Source organism: Parus major, chromosome 1 (genome assembly GCF_001522545.3).
Source record: "Parus major isolate Abel chromosome 1, Parus_major1.1, whole genome shotgun sequence".
NCBI classification, from domain to species: domain Eukaryota; kingdom Metazoa; phylum Chordata; class Aves; order Passeriformes; family Paridae; genus Parus; species Parus major.
Window position 1 is genome coordinate 87167806 of NC_031768.1, and position 12349 is coordinate 87180154.

General features: G+C 47.1%; 2 protein-coding genes across 2 annotated transcripts; one reads left to right on the top strand and one right to left on the bottom strand.

Moving 5' to 3' along the window:
• Positions 1 to 936: 936 nt before the first annotated feature.
• LPCAT3 (lysophosphatidylcholine acyltransferase 3) lies at positions 937 to 7961 on the top strand. The gene is made up of 13 exons (XM_019007244.2): positions 937 to 970; positions 2153 to 2260; positions 2371 to 2477; positions 2628 to 2721; positions 2805 to 2842; positions 3911 to 4089; positions 4503 to 4611; positions 5292 to 5378; positions 5665 to 5831; positions 6427 to 6574; positions 7101 to 7259; positions 7372 to 7498; positions 7615 to 7961. The coding sequence occupies exons 1-12, from the start codon at positions 937 to 939 to the stop codon at positions 7486 to 7488; spliced, it is 1347 nt and encodes a 448-aa protein (XP_018862789.2). The 3' UTR covers positions 7489 to 7498; positions 7615 to 7961.
• Positions 7962 to 8162: 201 nt separating this feature from the next.
• On the bottom strand, positions 8163 to 12243 carry EMG1 (EMG1 N1-specific pseudouridine methyltransferase). Its single transcript, XM_015633832.3, has 6 exons — positions 12084 to 12243; positions 11896 to 11997; positions 11425 to 11566; positions 11003 to 11061; positions 9277 to 9426; positions 8163 to 8504 (listed from the first exon to the last, which is right to left on the bottom strand). The coding sequence occupies exons 1-6, from the start codon at positions 12219 to 12221 to the stop codon at positions 8391 to 8393; spliced, it is 705 nt and encodes a 234-aa protein (XP_015489318.1). The 5' UTR covers positions 12222 to 12243; the 3' UTR covers positions 8163 to 8390.
• Positions 12244 to 12349: the final 106 nt, after the last annotated feature.

Sequence of the window (12349 nt, forward strand, 5' to 3'; positions counted from 1 at the left end):
TTCTCCAGTAAACCTCAGCTTTTTAACTTTTGATCTAATTTGATAGTAAAACTTCATATTTTTTACCACTTTCCATTTCTCAAAGCCAATTCTTCCTGTGTTTATTAAAGTTCAGCAGAAAGATTGGCTCATGAACAAAGAATCCCCATTTGTATGTTTCTGAGTAAAAGGCCAGTAAAAAATACTACTTTTTTTTTTTTTTTTAAATCATGTGAATTGCTCTAATTCTTTGAGTTACTCCTGTATCCCCAGAGAGCCCATGTGATGCACTCTCTGCCAGTTCCCTCTTTTCCCCTCAGTTGGTGTTCAGGGCAGCAATGGGGGGAGAATGGGGCAGAAGCAGGCTGTGTAAAAAGCATAGAAGAGCGGGAAGGGAGAGGGATGGCTTGGGTAAAGCATTTTGTAGGGGAGTTTGGAGCCGCTGTTTTGGAAGGGAGAGCAGGCTGGATGTGCAGGAGGGAGGTTGCCAGGCTCTGGGAGCAGAGAGCAGTGGTATGTGGGGCTGGCCAGAAAGCAGCCTGTGGCGTGGGACACAAAAGGAGCAAGGAACAGCAACAAGGAGGCAGGGAGAACCTAAAGAGGGGTGGTGGGAGGCTGAGGAAATAGGGAGCAGCAGCTGGGTTACAGGAGGCAGCAGGTGCACATCTGGACACAGTAGAACATGAGCCCAAAAGGGTCTAGAAAAGAGCCCTAAAGTCCCCAACTCCAGGGCTCCCTCCCAAGGGATTTGCGGGGACAGAGAGGGCCTTAAAATGGCTCGAGCCTGTCAGCACTGACAGACTGCCAGATGTGTATTTAAATAACGTGACAGAGTTTCTCATTTCCTCTCACAGTAGTGATTAGACTTGGCCTTGCTTATTGGAAGCCTTCCATCCATCATACACTTCTCGGCAGAATGTGCATTTCATCACCTTTTATTACTGCTCCATATAAAACATGACCACCTCCTGCTACTACTCCATTAGTGCAGGTAGCAGAGCTCCATCCACTGCTCCTGATTTCAGCTTTAGGGTGATAAGTGGTGTGGATGCCAGTATTGTGGGATGTGATGAATTTCCCCTTTTGGTGAGCAGGGGAAGAGAACACACAGGCTTGCAAAGTAGAGCGATAAAGTTACAAAATGCCAGAATTGAAGTGGTTTCTGGTATCCCAGTTCAGTGCCTTGTGCACATGCCTTTAGAAACACTAATTGCAATGCTTCCTGTGCCACTGTGTATTGAGACATATTATATTTACTGTCTACTAGTGGCAATGTTTGTTGTATGCTTTGTGAAACTCACCTAGACAACAGAATTTAATTGAATCCTGGTGTTCTGTATGATGCTTTTCTCTGTATTACCAGAGTGCTTCACAAATGTTTGCTTCTCACTTGAGCCACAGATGAATAATCTGGAGGCATTCCTAATCCAAACTAGGAATTACCTCACAGAAAATGCAAGGAAAAAAACCCTTCCACTTTTCTTAGCTGGTCCATATGAAATGCTTCTGATTTTTTTTTTCCCCCAAAAATACCACATGCATAGTACCAGTGGATTTTAGTTACAGCTTTGTGTACTCAGTAGTTCACAAATCAGATGCAAATCTGAAGCTGCAGAGTTAGAAAAGCAAGAGTATCTTACTGGAGGTCACCTTAGGAGCTCTGAAATTAATGCTGAAGGAACTCATTGAGGTGGGAGTGGGACTGAGGTTTTTTGGACATGGTAATGGTATTCATCATAAAGTTTTTCCCTTCCCCCCCCCCTTTTTCTTTTTGTTTTGATCTGGCTTCTTGCCATGTTCATTGTATTTGTCACAGAATCTGGAAATGAATCAGAGGCTGAAGTGTGATTCATGTATTTCAACATTATCCATCTCGTAAATTGAATGAGGCCAGAAACCGTAATCCTGTTATTTTTTGTGCTTCAATGTCAGTTTTGCTATAATTATGTTCCTGTTAAAGTACTTTCTTCTGTACAGAGTAATTCATCTGGAGTCTGTGTCCCAAGATGCAAATGCAGTATCAGGAATTAACACCATGCCCTGTGTTGATAATGTATCATGCAAAGTACATATTCCTAATGATATGTTCAAGAAGGCTGTAGTTTGGTTCATGACAAATACTTGTCTAAACTTCTTTACAGCTCTTCCTTTTTTTTTTTTTTTTCCCTCTCAGGATATCCTTTTGCCTTGTTCCAGCGCTATTTCCTCTTCCAGAAGGAGGCCTACCTCATTCATCTCTACAATGTGTTCACGGGACTCTCAATTGCTTACTTCAATTTTGGTAAGATAAGTTTGGGAACAGAGAGCTGCCTGGCCCAGGGCATGCTGCGATGTGAGAGAACCTATAAATGTAATTTCTATTTCTTATCTCTTTCTTTTTCCTGCCCACAGGGATGCAGTTTCTTCATTCCCTGATATGTGTCCTAATCCAGTTCCTCATACTGAGACTAATGGGTCGCACAGTCACTGCCGTCATCACCACATTCCTCTTTCAGATGGTAAACCCTCTTTCTTATACCCTGGGTTTGTAGAAGGGAAGCCTCTGTTCAGTTTTGCACTCCAGTAGCACCTGTGGGTGGAAAAGTGGAGGCAGATCAAAACCAGCTGGAGGAATTAGTTTGAATAACCCAAACAATGGTTTCTTTCAGACATACCTTATGGCTGGATATTACTTTACAGCCACAGAGCATTATGACATCAAGTGGACAATGCCACATTGTGTCTTGACACTTAAGTTGATTGGTGAGTGACACCTCTCTTCTCTCTCTTGCACTCTGCAAGCTGTGCCCATCCCAGGGCTTCAAGTCACTGTTTCTCACCTCTAGGTCTGGCCATCGATTACTATGATGGAGGAAAAGATCCGGTGAGTCAGAAACCATTTCTCTGTCATTCCATGCCATCCCAGTGAGCTAGAGATCAGAAAATCAAGTTCAAAGGATGTGAATTAGCAAGCTGCATTGTTAGGTAAAAGCCACAGCTGAGAGGGGAGTCTCTGTGAGTGTTTGAAGGCACTGAATTCTAGAGTGCAACAGAATAATTTGGAACAGAGACAGTAGTGATTAGAGATGGACAGAAGTTGTTTCAGTTATGTCAGGATAGTACTCTGACCCTTCCAAATTCCCCACCATCTCCTTCCCCCAAAACTATTGCTTTAGATTCCCAATCCCTGATGCTCTGTGTCTTGTGGGTAGTGTACCTTTGACTTGCAGACTGTATCGCAATTGTATCTCAGACTGGATCTCAGTATTGGATCTCAGTTCCCATCTTCCTTTCCTTTGATTAGTCTTACCATGTCCCTGTCAATGGCTGCCCTTTACCATTGGTTAGGAGCCTTTAGCTCAGATGAAACAGAAAAGTTGCACAGCACATGGGAATGGGCACTACACGTGCCACAGTCCCTCAATCCTGCTTCGAGTACCTGCATTCCTCATCTCCTGTTTGAGGCCTGACCAAGTATGTAGCATCCATGGAGTCACTGCTGACTGCAGGAGAATGAGGTCAAACTGAAACTTCCTGAGCTGAAGCTTCAAGTAAAGACAATTTTTGCATCAAGAAGTGGGAATTGTAGCACAATAAGGTCTTGGGAGAGTACATGAAATTGCAGTCCGGGACTGGAATGGGTCTGATACAGTGCTCCTACTGTGCCTACTCTGCTGCCAGGATTGCATGTCAGTAGATCCCTTCCATGTTTGGAGCTTATTTGGGAATAGAGATCTGTGCAACTGGTCTCAACCACTGTATCTTGTTGCTGTTTGGATGGGGTGGGGATAGAGAGGGCTGGGGAGAGGAATGGACCTGAAGTACAAAGTGTTAAGTTCCACGTCCATGGGGAGCAAGAACTGAAACCAGTAAGGAGGCAGGGTAAGGACATAACATCCAGAGCTAGTATGAAACCCCTGGGATGATGTTAATGCCACTCCCTTTGGTGCAGGAGTTCCTGACCCCTGAGCAGAGGCGATTTGCTGTTCGGGGGGTTCCTACCTTGCTGGAGGTCTCAGGATTCTCCTATTTCTATGGTGCCTTCATGGTTGGGCCTCAGTTCTCCATGACAGACTATCAGAAACTGACAAGGGGTGAGATGACTGACGTTCCAGGCCAGAGACCCAATAGGTAATACAAAGCTGCTTGGCTTCTCCCCTTCCTACCATCCTAGAATGCTGAATCCTCCACATTCCCTGCAGCAGACTGCCTTCTTACCTGGACACAGAAGTATTGTGACCAGAAGTGATTTGTGAGACAAGGCAGTCTTTCAAAAATTGCTCATAACTCTGCTTAATGTCCCAGCATTGTTCCAGGACATGAACATTGACAACCATTTGACATATTTAGTACAGACTCGGTTCCAACCTGGTGATGTTTGCATCCCATCCTTCCCAATGGAGGCAGGTGCTGCAGTGGAATGTAGTGACTCCCTATCACTGTCTCCCCTACCTCCTCCTCCTCTCCACCTCTGTTTTTAAAACTATGAATTTGAAGGTCTCTTCCCAAGGCATTTCTTTGACCTTCATATTTTTCTTTCTCAGTTTTGTGCCTGCTCTCAAGCGCCTGAGCCTGGGTCTCTTGTTTCTAGTAACCTACACCTTGTCAAGCCTGTACATCTCTGATGAATACCTCACCTCAGATGACTATATGGTATGTATTCACTTGGCTTTGCAGGGTATGGAAGAATTCCACATCTCTGGTGGGCACTGGATCTACAAGAGGGGAATTAGGTTTTTTATTTATTTTTTTTATTTTTGCCTCAATTTAAAAATAAGTCAGCAATTAGTGATAAACTTTTCCACAGCTGATTTGGCTTTACTGCCTGTCCTGTGGATTCCATCTGATGCAGAACAGGAATGTGTTAAGCAGAACTAAAACAAATGAAAACTTTTACAAATAGATAAGTGATCTTTAATGCTACTGTTGGTTTTGGAAACCTAACATACATATTTTATGACCTTTTAATGACTTTCCATTTAACCATTACGTGCAAAGAATTTCACTAGAGTAACTTGTAAGGCTTACCATAATCTTTGAGGTGCTTGGAAAACTCTTAACAAATAATTCCTACAGGCAGATTATCAGCAAGAATTTTGATGATGCTAATCCCAGAGTCTTCCCAAACTCTATCTATTTCAGTATAGCCAAATATTGCCAAAGGAAGGAGAACAATGTGCAAGTTTGCGTAAGCCCGGCAGCCCACTCCATATGTCTTAACACATCCATCAGATTAAAACAAAAGACAGTGATGAGATCCCATTTACCTTGTATCATTATGGCCACTCAACTCCAGGTTTTATTTTTACTCTGTTTCACTCTTATCTCTGCAGGAGAAGCCTTTCTGGTTCCGTTGTGGTTACATATTGATCTGGGGCAAAATGATACTCTACAAATACGTAACTTGTTGGCTTGTTACGGTGAGTCTAGATGTCCTACCAGAAGAAAAAGACAAATGAATAAAGGTCCAAGCCTCTTGGACTTAGCACTAAATGGAAGAAATCCAAATATCTGGAGATCAGTGCAGGTCAGTTTAGCTTGCTTTAAGTTAGCAAAGGCTAGCTAACTAAAAGGCAGTTTTTAACCCATTTGTTTCATCTCTAGTGATGCTCTCAACACAGTGAGAGTCAGTGCTTCCTCAGCTCTGCTTCTCCAGCAAAGACAGGCAATATTTTCATCTTTTCTTTCTTGTGCATTTTTTGATAGGAAGGTGTCTGCATCCTTGTTGGTCTGGGGTACAATGGGAAAGACCAGAATGGAAAGCCTTTGTGGAATGCCTGTGCCAACATGAAGGTCTGGCTGTATGAGACAACACCTTTGTTCACAGGGACCATTGCTTCTTTCAACATCAACACCAATGCTTGGGTGGCCCGGTGAGCAGGACAAAAATCTTCCTTCTAAAATGTATCAGTTCTCTTTTGTCAGCAGATCCAAGACCTTAGGCTAAATGGGAGTGTTAGAAAAAGAATCTGCCAGTTTTCAGTTTGTGCACCTCTTTCCATGTTTTGCTGCTGTGCCCCTTAGAAACAGGTTATTGGGTTACTGGGTTAGAGAGATCTTTTAATCCACCTGGCAGGGCAGTTCATTAATAAAGACAAGCAGCTGATGGCAGCAAAGACTAGATAGAATGGGACTACGGTGAGCCCCTGGGGCTGCCTGCCTGCTCAGCCAGCCGCAGAGCTGCTCTGACAGCTGCTGCCTGCATCATGGCTCTTGGTGCTCCCCACGCCAAACTCAGATGGGTTTTGGTTCACCACTTGCTGGGACACACAGCTAAATTTTATGTAATGATCTCTTTCTCCCTCTTATAGCTGGGGTTTCTTTCAGACTGTTCTGGTGTAGGTTTTACCCTGGTCATGCTGTCCTGCCACCACTGGGCATGCAGAAGCATCGGGTTCCCTGGGCACTGACAGAACCAGGGGAGGGCAGAAAATAACCTGGAAACACTTTGTTTCTTTTCTGCTCTAGCTACATCTTCAAGCGCTTGAAGTTCCTGGGCAACAAACTGCTGTCACAGGCACTGGCCCTGTTCTTCCTGGCCATTTGGCACGGGCTGCACTCTGGCTACCTGGTGTGCTTTCAGATGGAATTGCTTATAGTCATCGTGGAAAGACAGGTACGCTTTGTCTGCCTTACCAGAACGGGGGCACCTGTGTTAGCCTCTCCCCCTGTGTCTGCAAAGTGCCACGCTGAAGGCTTTACTTGCATTAAATATGAAAAACAACCCCTCACTTTGGAATTGGTTTTCAAGCATGGCAGGGTTTCGTTCTCAAGAGTTCAGTAGGTTGCTGCCTTCTGTGTGGGCAAACCATAAATATACTGCAGAAGCTGACAGAGAGGAAAGTGGAAAACTTGGCACATGAGCAGAGGGTGGCTGAAGTGCTTGGCAGCTGGAAAGACTGGAGGACAAACACATGAGCTGAATGCCTCTGTTAATCTCCTAGTACTGAGAGAACAATATTCCTTATTAAAATGCATTTTCTTAATTAAAACTTTGGTCAGGACAGGGTATTGAGCTACTTTTTTAGACTAGCTCACTAAAACACATTTTACACAGCTGGAGAACTTTGGCCCCAGAGCCTGCATATACAGCCACAGGACATTCAACTGCTGAGAATTCTGGGTTTTTTTCTTTAAACTAGGTCATGAACCTTGTTCGAGACAGTCCTCTCCTGAGCACACTGGCCTCCATCACTGCCTTGCGGCCCATCTTCTACGTGCTGCAGCAGACTAACCACTGGATGTTTATGGGTTACTCTCTGGTGCCATTTTGCCTTTTCACCTGGGACAAATGGATGAAGGTATTTAGTAGCCACAAACAGACAACCCCACATGGTCAACCCTGTTCCCTCATTCCCCTCCCCTGTGTTCTTAGCTTAAAGCTGATCCCCAACCCTGCCTTTCTCTTTACAGGTGTACAGGTCTATTTATTTCTTTGGCCACGTGTTATTCTTCACCTTACTGCTGGTGTTGCCTTACATTCGCAGATTAATTGTGCCACGAAAAGAAAAGCTAAAAAGAGCAGAATAACAGCCAACAGGTAAGGCTGTATGAGGTAGAGACCAGGAGGTAAAGTGGGGAAGCAATGCTGCAGCCCAAGGTCAAAGGCAAACATCAAATCAACCGAAGCAAATATAGGGCTCCTCTGTTTTTCAGATTGTACCACCTGTGCATTCGTAGGAGTTGATTTTACACTCCGGAAGCAAAGCATCACCTGCCAAGTTTGCTGTGTTGAAGTATGACTATTTTTCAACGCAAGGAGGGGGAAGGAGAAAGCACAGGGTCAGAGACCCCAAAGGAGGGGATCTGAGCGAGCCTCCTTGAGACCCTCCACCTTCTGTCTGTTGCCTTATCTCTGCCGCCCCACGGCCGGCACCACTCGTCTCTCCGCTGATACCAGATGATTGTACCACACTCACGGCAGGTGCTGCCTTGGATTGGAGCCACCTTCTGACTTTTCTACGTTTGTCATCTAAGATAAAAATTGCTCCTGGTCTTTTTAACATCGGCTTCAGCTCCTTTCCTCTTGGGTGCCTTGGTGTGGGAGTGTGAACTGGCAGATGCCACCAAGTAAGGCGATTCTACAGGACCAAGTGACACCAGGGTGAGCAGGGCACAGCTAAGAATTCCAGTTCTGTGACAAATTTGGGCCAAGTCCCTGCTATAAGGGGATCCAGCCTGCCCACATATGAAAAGTGAGAAAGTAAAATTCACAAGCACTTTTTAATTAAAAAAGGTACCTTTAATAGTAAGAAAAAGGGTCAGTGGAGCAGTCCATTTAAAGTCTCACTGCTTCAGAAGCCAAAAGGACAAAGTTGAAGTGTTTTCCAGGATCCCAAAGTTGTACCAGGTCCACACCCAAGTTAAAGAGCCTTTCCAGAATGTGAAGTCACTGTATACAAGTCCATCATGACACCAGTAGCATCAGGAGCTCACACTACTCCCCACACTTCCTCAAAGGCAGTAGTAATTTTAGCACACGTCAGGGCAGCAGAAAGGGGATAGTTGCTGATGGAGACCATCTTTTCTGTGTAGTCAACATTGACCTGGAAGAAGAGGAGGGGGTAAATGGAAAAACAAAAAAAAAAAAAAAGTTGCGAAAAGCTTTCACTGAGCCCCATCTCTGTTAGTACAAGAAAGACAAGGAGCCACTGGAGAGGGTCCAGCAGAGGCTAGAAAAATTATTAGGACAAGGAACCATCTCTTGTGAGGAGAGACTGCAGGGCCTGTTTTATCTAGGGAAGAGAAGGCTGAGAGGGGATCTCATTAATGCACATAAGTATCTCAAGGATGGGTGACAAGAGGATGGTGTCAGGCTCTTTCCTCTGGTGCCTGGCCACAGCGTGAGGAGTAGTGGCCATAAACTAAAACACAAGAAGTTCCTGAGGTGGAAGGACTTCTTTATGATGAGGATGGCAGAGCACTGGAACAGGCTGTCCAGGCAGGTTGTGGAGTCTCCCTCTCTGGAGACATTCAGAATCCTAGATTCCTAGATATGTTCCTGGGTCACCTGCTCCCCTGCCTTGGCAGGGAGTTGGACTGGATGATCTCCAGAGATCCCTTCCAACCCTAACAACCGCAGAGGCACAGTATTTCCTCAGCAGGGAACTGCTAGCCTTTGCTAATGCCCTCCCTTGGGAGAGAGAACAGTCCCAAGTGTTGCAGTTTTGGGCCTCTCATTTGACAAGCATACAGAGAAAAATGGGGGGCTGGCTGGAGGGGAAACCAAGCCAGAAAAAAAAGGGCAGATCAAACCTCCATACTCAGAACAAGACTGAAGCCTTTTTACAACCCCAGAGAAGGGCTACACACACTTACCGACCCGTGGGCAAAAGCTCCCACCACAATGACAACTGGCTCTGCCGCGGGAACCAGCTCGCGCAGATCCGACACCTGCGACGCTGCGAAAGAGGTACCAATCTTCACACAGCCCACGGGCAGGTGGTCACTGACTGGATTTTTAATCACCTACAGAAAGCAGAAAGTGAACAGGGGTGTAGAGGTAACAGACCCTGACACACAACTAGATCCATTGCTTGCTAAAAGCAGCAAACAAACAAAAAATTCATCAGCTGTTTGCAGGCTGCACCAGGAGCTCATGACTGCTGCATCTGGAGCAGTCCATCCTCACTGGATTTACAAAATACAGCGGTGGTGTCATTCCACAACCAACATTACATACAAAATTCAACATCAAAAACTGTCCTTGCCCACAAATCAAATCCCCTCGAGGTACACACCCTGTTTCCCTGTCCCCCAATTACCCACCAAGCACACCCAGGTCCCTGAGCAAAAACAATGCCAGGGGGTTGAGGCTCAGTGATAGCAGATATGCCCAGGATACAGGTGATGTAGAGGTGGATGAGTCTTGGCTGTGAGGAGCAGTAGAACGAGTAGCAGAGCTCCCTATGAGCAGCAGTGCAATTCCTGAACATTCCAAAATCGAAAAAGTCCACAAGATCTCCAAGTGAGAGTAGGCAATATGGAATAGCCAGGAGAAGCTGAGGCATAGCACTGCTGCCAGGAAGAACACCCCAAACACCACCTTCTCCTGCAGAGAAGCCATGAGCTACACACTGGGCAGCATGGTCAGGATCCCCAGGCAGAGGGGTGGAACAAACCCCAGCACATGTGCCCAGATGTTGCTGGTCTCTCCGTGTTTCTGGAAGATGGAAACGGGTGCAGAAGGAGAGCAAGGAGGACCTGCAGTCCCCTTTAGGCAACTTTGTCTCATCTTGGCTGGCAAGCAGGCTGCTGCTGGGATTTAAAACCACTCTCCTTCTTTGGGGAATCTGGATTTTCCAGAAGAAAGTTACAAAACACATTTAAGTCATAATTGGTTCTTTGCTTCTGGGAGTCTTGCAGCTGCCTGAGGAGCAGCACAGTGAGACCCTGCTCTGGCCCAGAAGCTCCTTGTTCTGGCATGCTCCTTGAGCCAGTTTCATGACAACCCTGTGTGGAAAAGGCTGCTCCTTGTCCCTCCCTGTCTGCTGACCCATTTCCTGGGGCAGATGCACTGACTAGGGCCAAACATTCTTGCCATGATGACATCATGGTGCCAAGGTGACATCATCATCACCTTCCTCAGGCTGCTGCTTTTCTGGCATTTCCAGCAACAAGGGTAGCTCTTCATCCAAGGAATCCAACATTCTGATAAACCCTTTGTCCCTGTGGTTTATCCAGTCTTCCCCTCTGTAACTGCAGAAGTTGTTGCAGTTAATTATATCTTCATTTCCACCTCTCTCTGCCATTTTAAAAGCTGTACCCAAAAAGTGTCAATGCCCAGGCATGGCAGCCAGGCTGACATGAGGAAGCAGATCCCTCAGCTCCAAAGACAGGTGTGTTGGGAGTTTCCTTCCTGCAGCAGCAGCCCCTAGGCAGGTAGCATGTGGGAGAGCCCCCCTGAAACCAGGGCCCCCCACAATGATGTGACAAACTAGAATAACAACCACAGCCACAACCAGGACCCCCAACCAAAAAAACACCTCCTACACTGCTGTTGGAACATTGTAACAGTAGCTGTGAAGAGTTACAGAATATTTACCTTCAGCAGTTTCTGAGGCCCATCAGCTGCTCTAACACTGAGCTTATGCAGCAGCTGAACTGGCAAAGGGAAAACAAACAAACAAAAAATTACTTAAGCTGTGTGGTAATTTGCTGGAGGAATCCCTTGCTTTGCCTGAGCTGAGGTACACAAAAAGTCCACCTTCAGAGGTCCCATCACAGTCTGAAAAAAGCTGTTTTGCTGACAGCACAACCTCCTGCAGGCATTCCCCACTGTGCCAAGGAACACACAGCTGGGGTATGCATCTTGGAACATCCCAAAAAGATGCTTTCACTTCTCTGCTCTTTTTTCACTTTCACTTTTTAAAGTCAGTGCCAGTTTTTTACTTTTCCCAGAGTTCCTCCCATCCTGTCCACCTTCCTGTACTATTCTATAGCTGGTGTAGAGTTTGAGTCACTTACCCATAAGACCACAGAATCGATCAAAGGTTCTTGGTATCCTGGTCTGGGGATTGACTTCAATGAGAACGTTCTTCTTGGTGTGGATATAAACCTGCAGGAGCCCAGCCCGATTCAGGGGGCTGTCCATGAGCATCAGGAGACTCTGAAAGCAAAAAGCACACAGTAATGAGAACAGAAAGGCACAAGAGAGAGACTTCCAGGGAAAAAATAGGGTTAGCCCTCAACAGCTGCACAAAGGACCGATGTTGAAGCCGAAAGCTAACCTGATTACAGAATGTAATGGTGTGATGCTAAGAAATTAAATAATCCAGACCCAAATAGCGACTCTATCCAAAACGCACCAGCATAGCGGGGGAGGCCCAGCTCGTCCCCGGCATCAGGGGCACAAGCGGACCCCCAGACCCGAGGGACGATCGCCCCGAGCCGCATTGCCGGGCTACTCCGAGCAGCCCAGGCCGCCGCAGCGGGTACCTGGTGGGTGATGTCAGGCCGCACCTCGCCGGGGTCCCGGCCATTCCGTAGCAGCAGCGCCTTGTGCTTATCGCAGTTGAGCAGCTCGAACGTCTTCCCCACCTACAGCCAAAGCACGGACAGGTGAGCGGGGGAGGGAGAGCATCCGCGGCAGGGCCGGACCCACCCTGACCTCCCACCACCCGCACCTTCACGGTCTCCAGACTCGCCCCCTCCAGCACGACCAGGAGCCGCCGCTGCCCGCGGGACCGCTTAGCCGCCAGCGAGCGCCCTTCATCCTCCTCCTCCTCCTGCGCGTCCCCACGTGGCCGCCTGGGCGCCGCCATTTTGTCACGCGGCCCCGCCGCCCCGCCCCGGCCCCGCCCTTCCCGCCGCGGCCACCCAAGATGGCGCCGGGGCGCGCCCCCTATCTGGCTCCGGCCGGACCCGCTTCCGGAGCGCCGCGGCCGCCGCG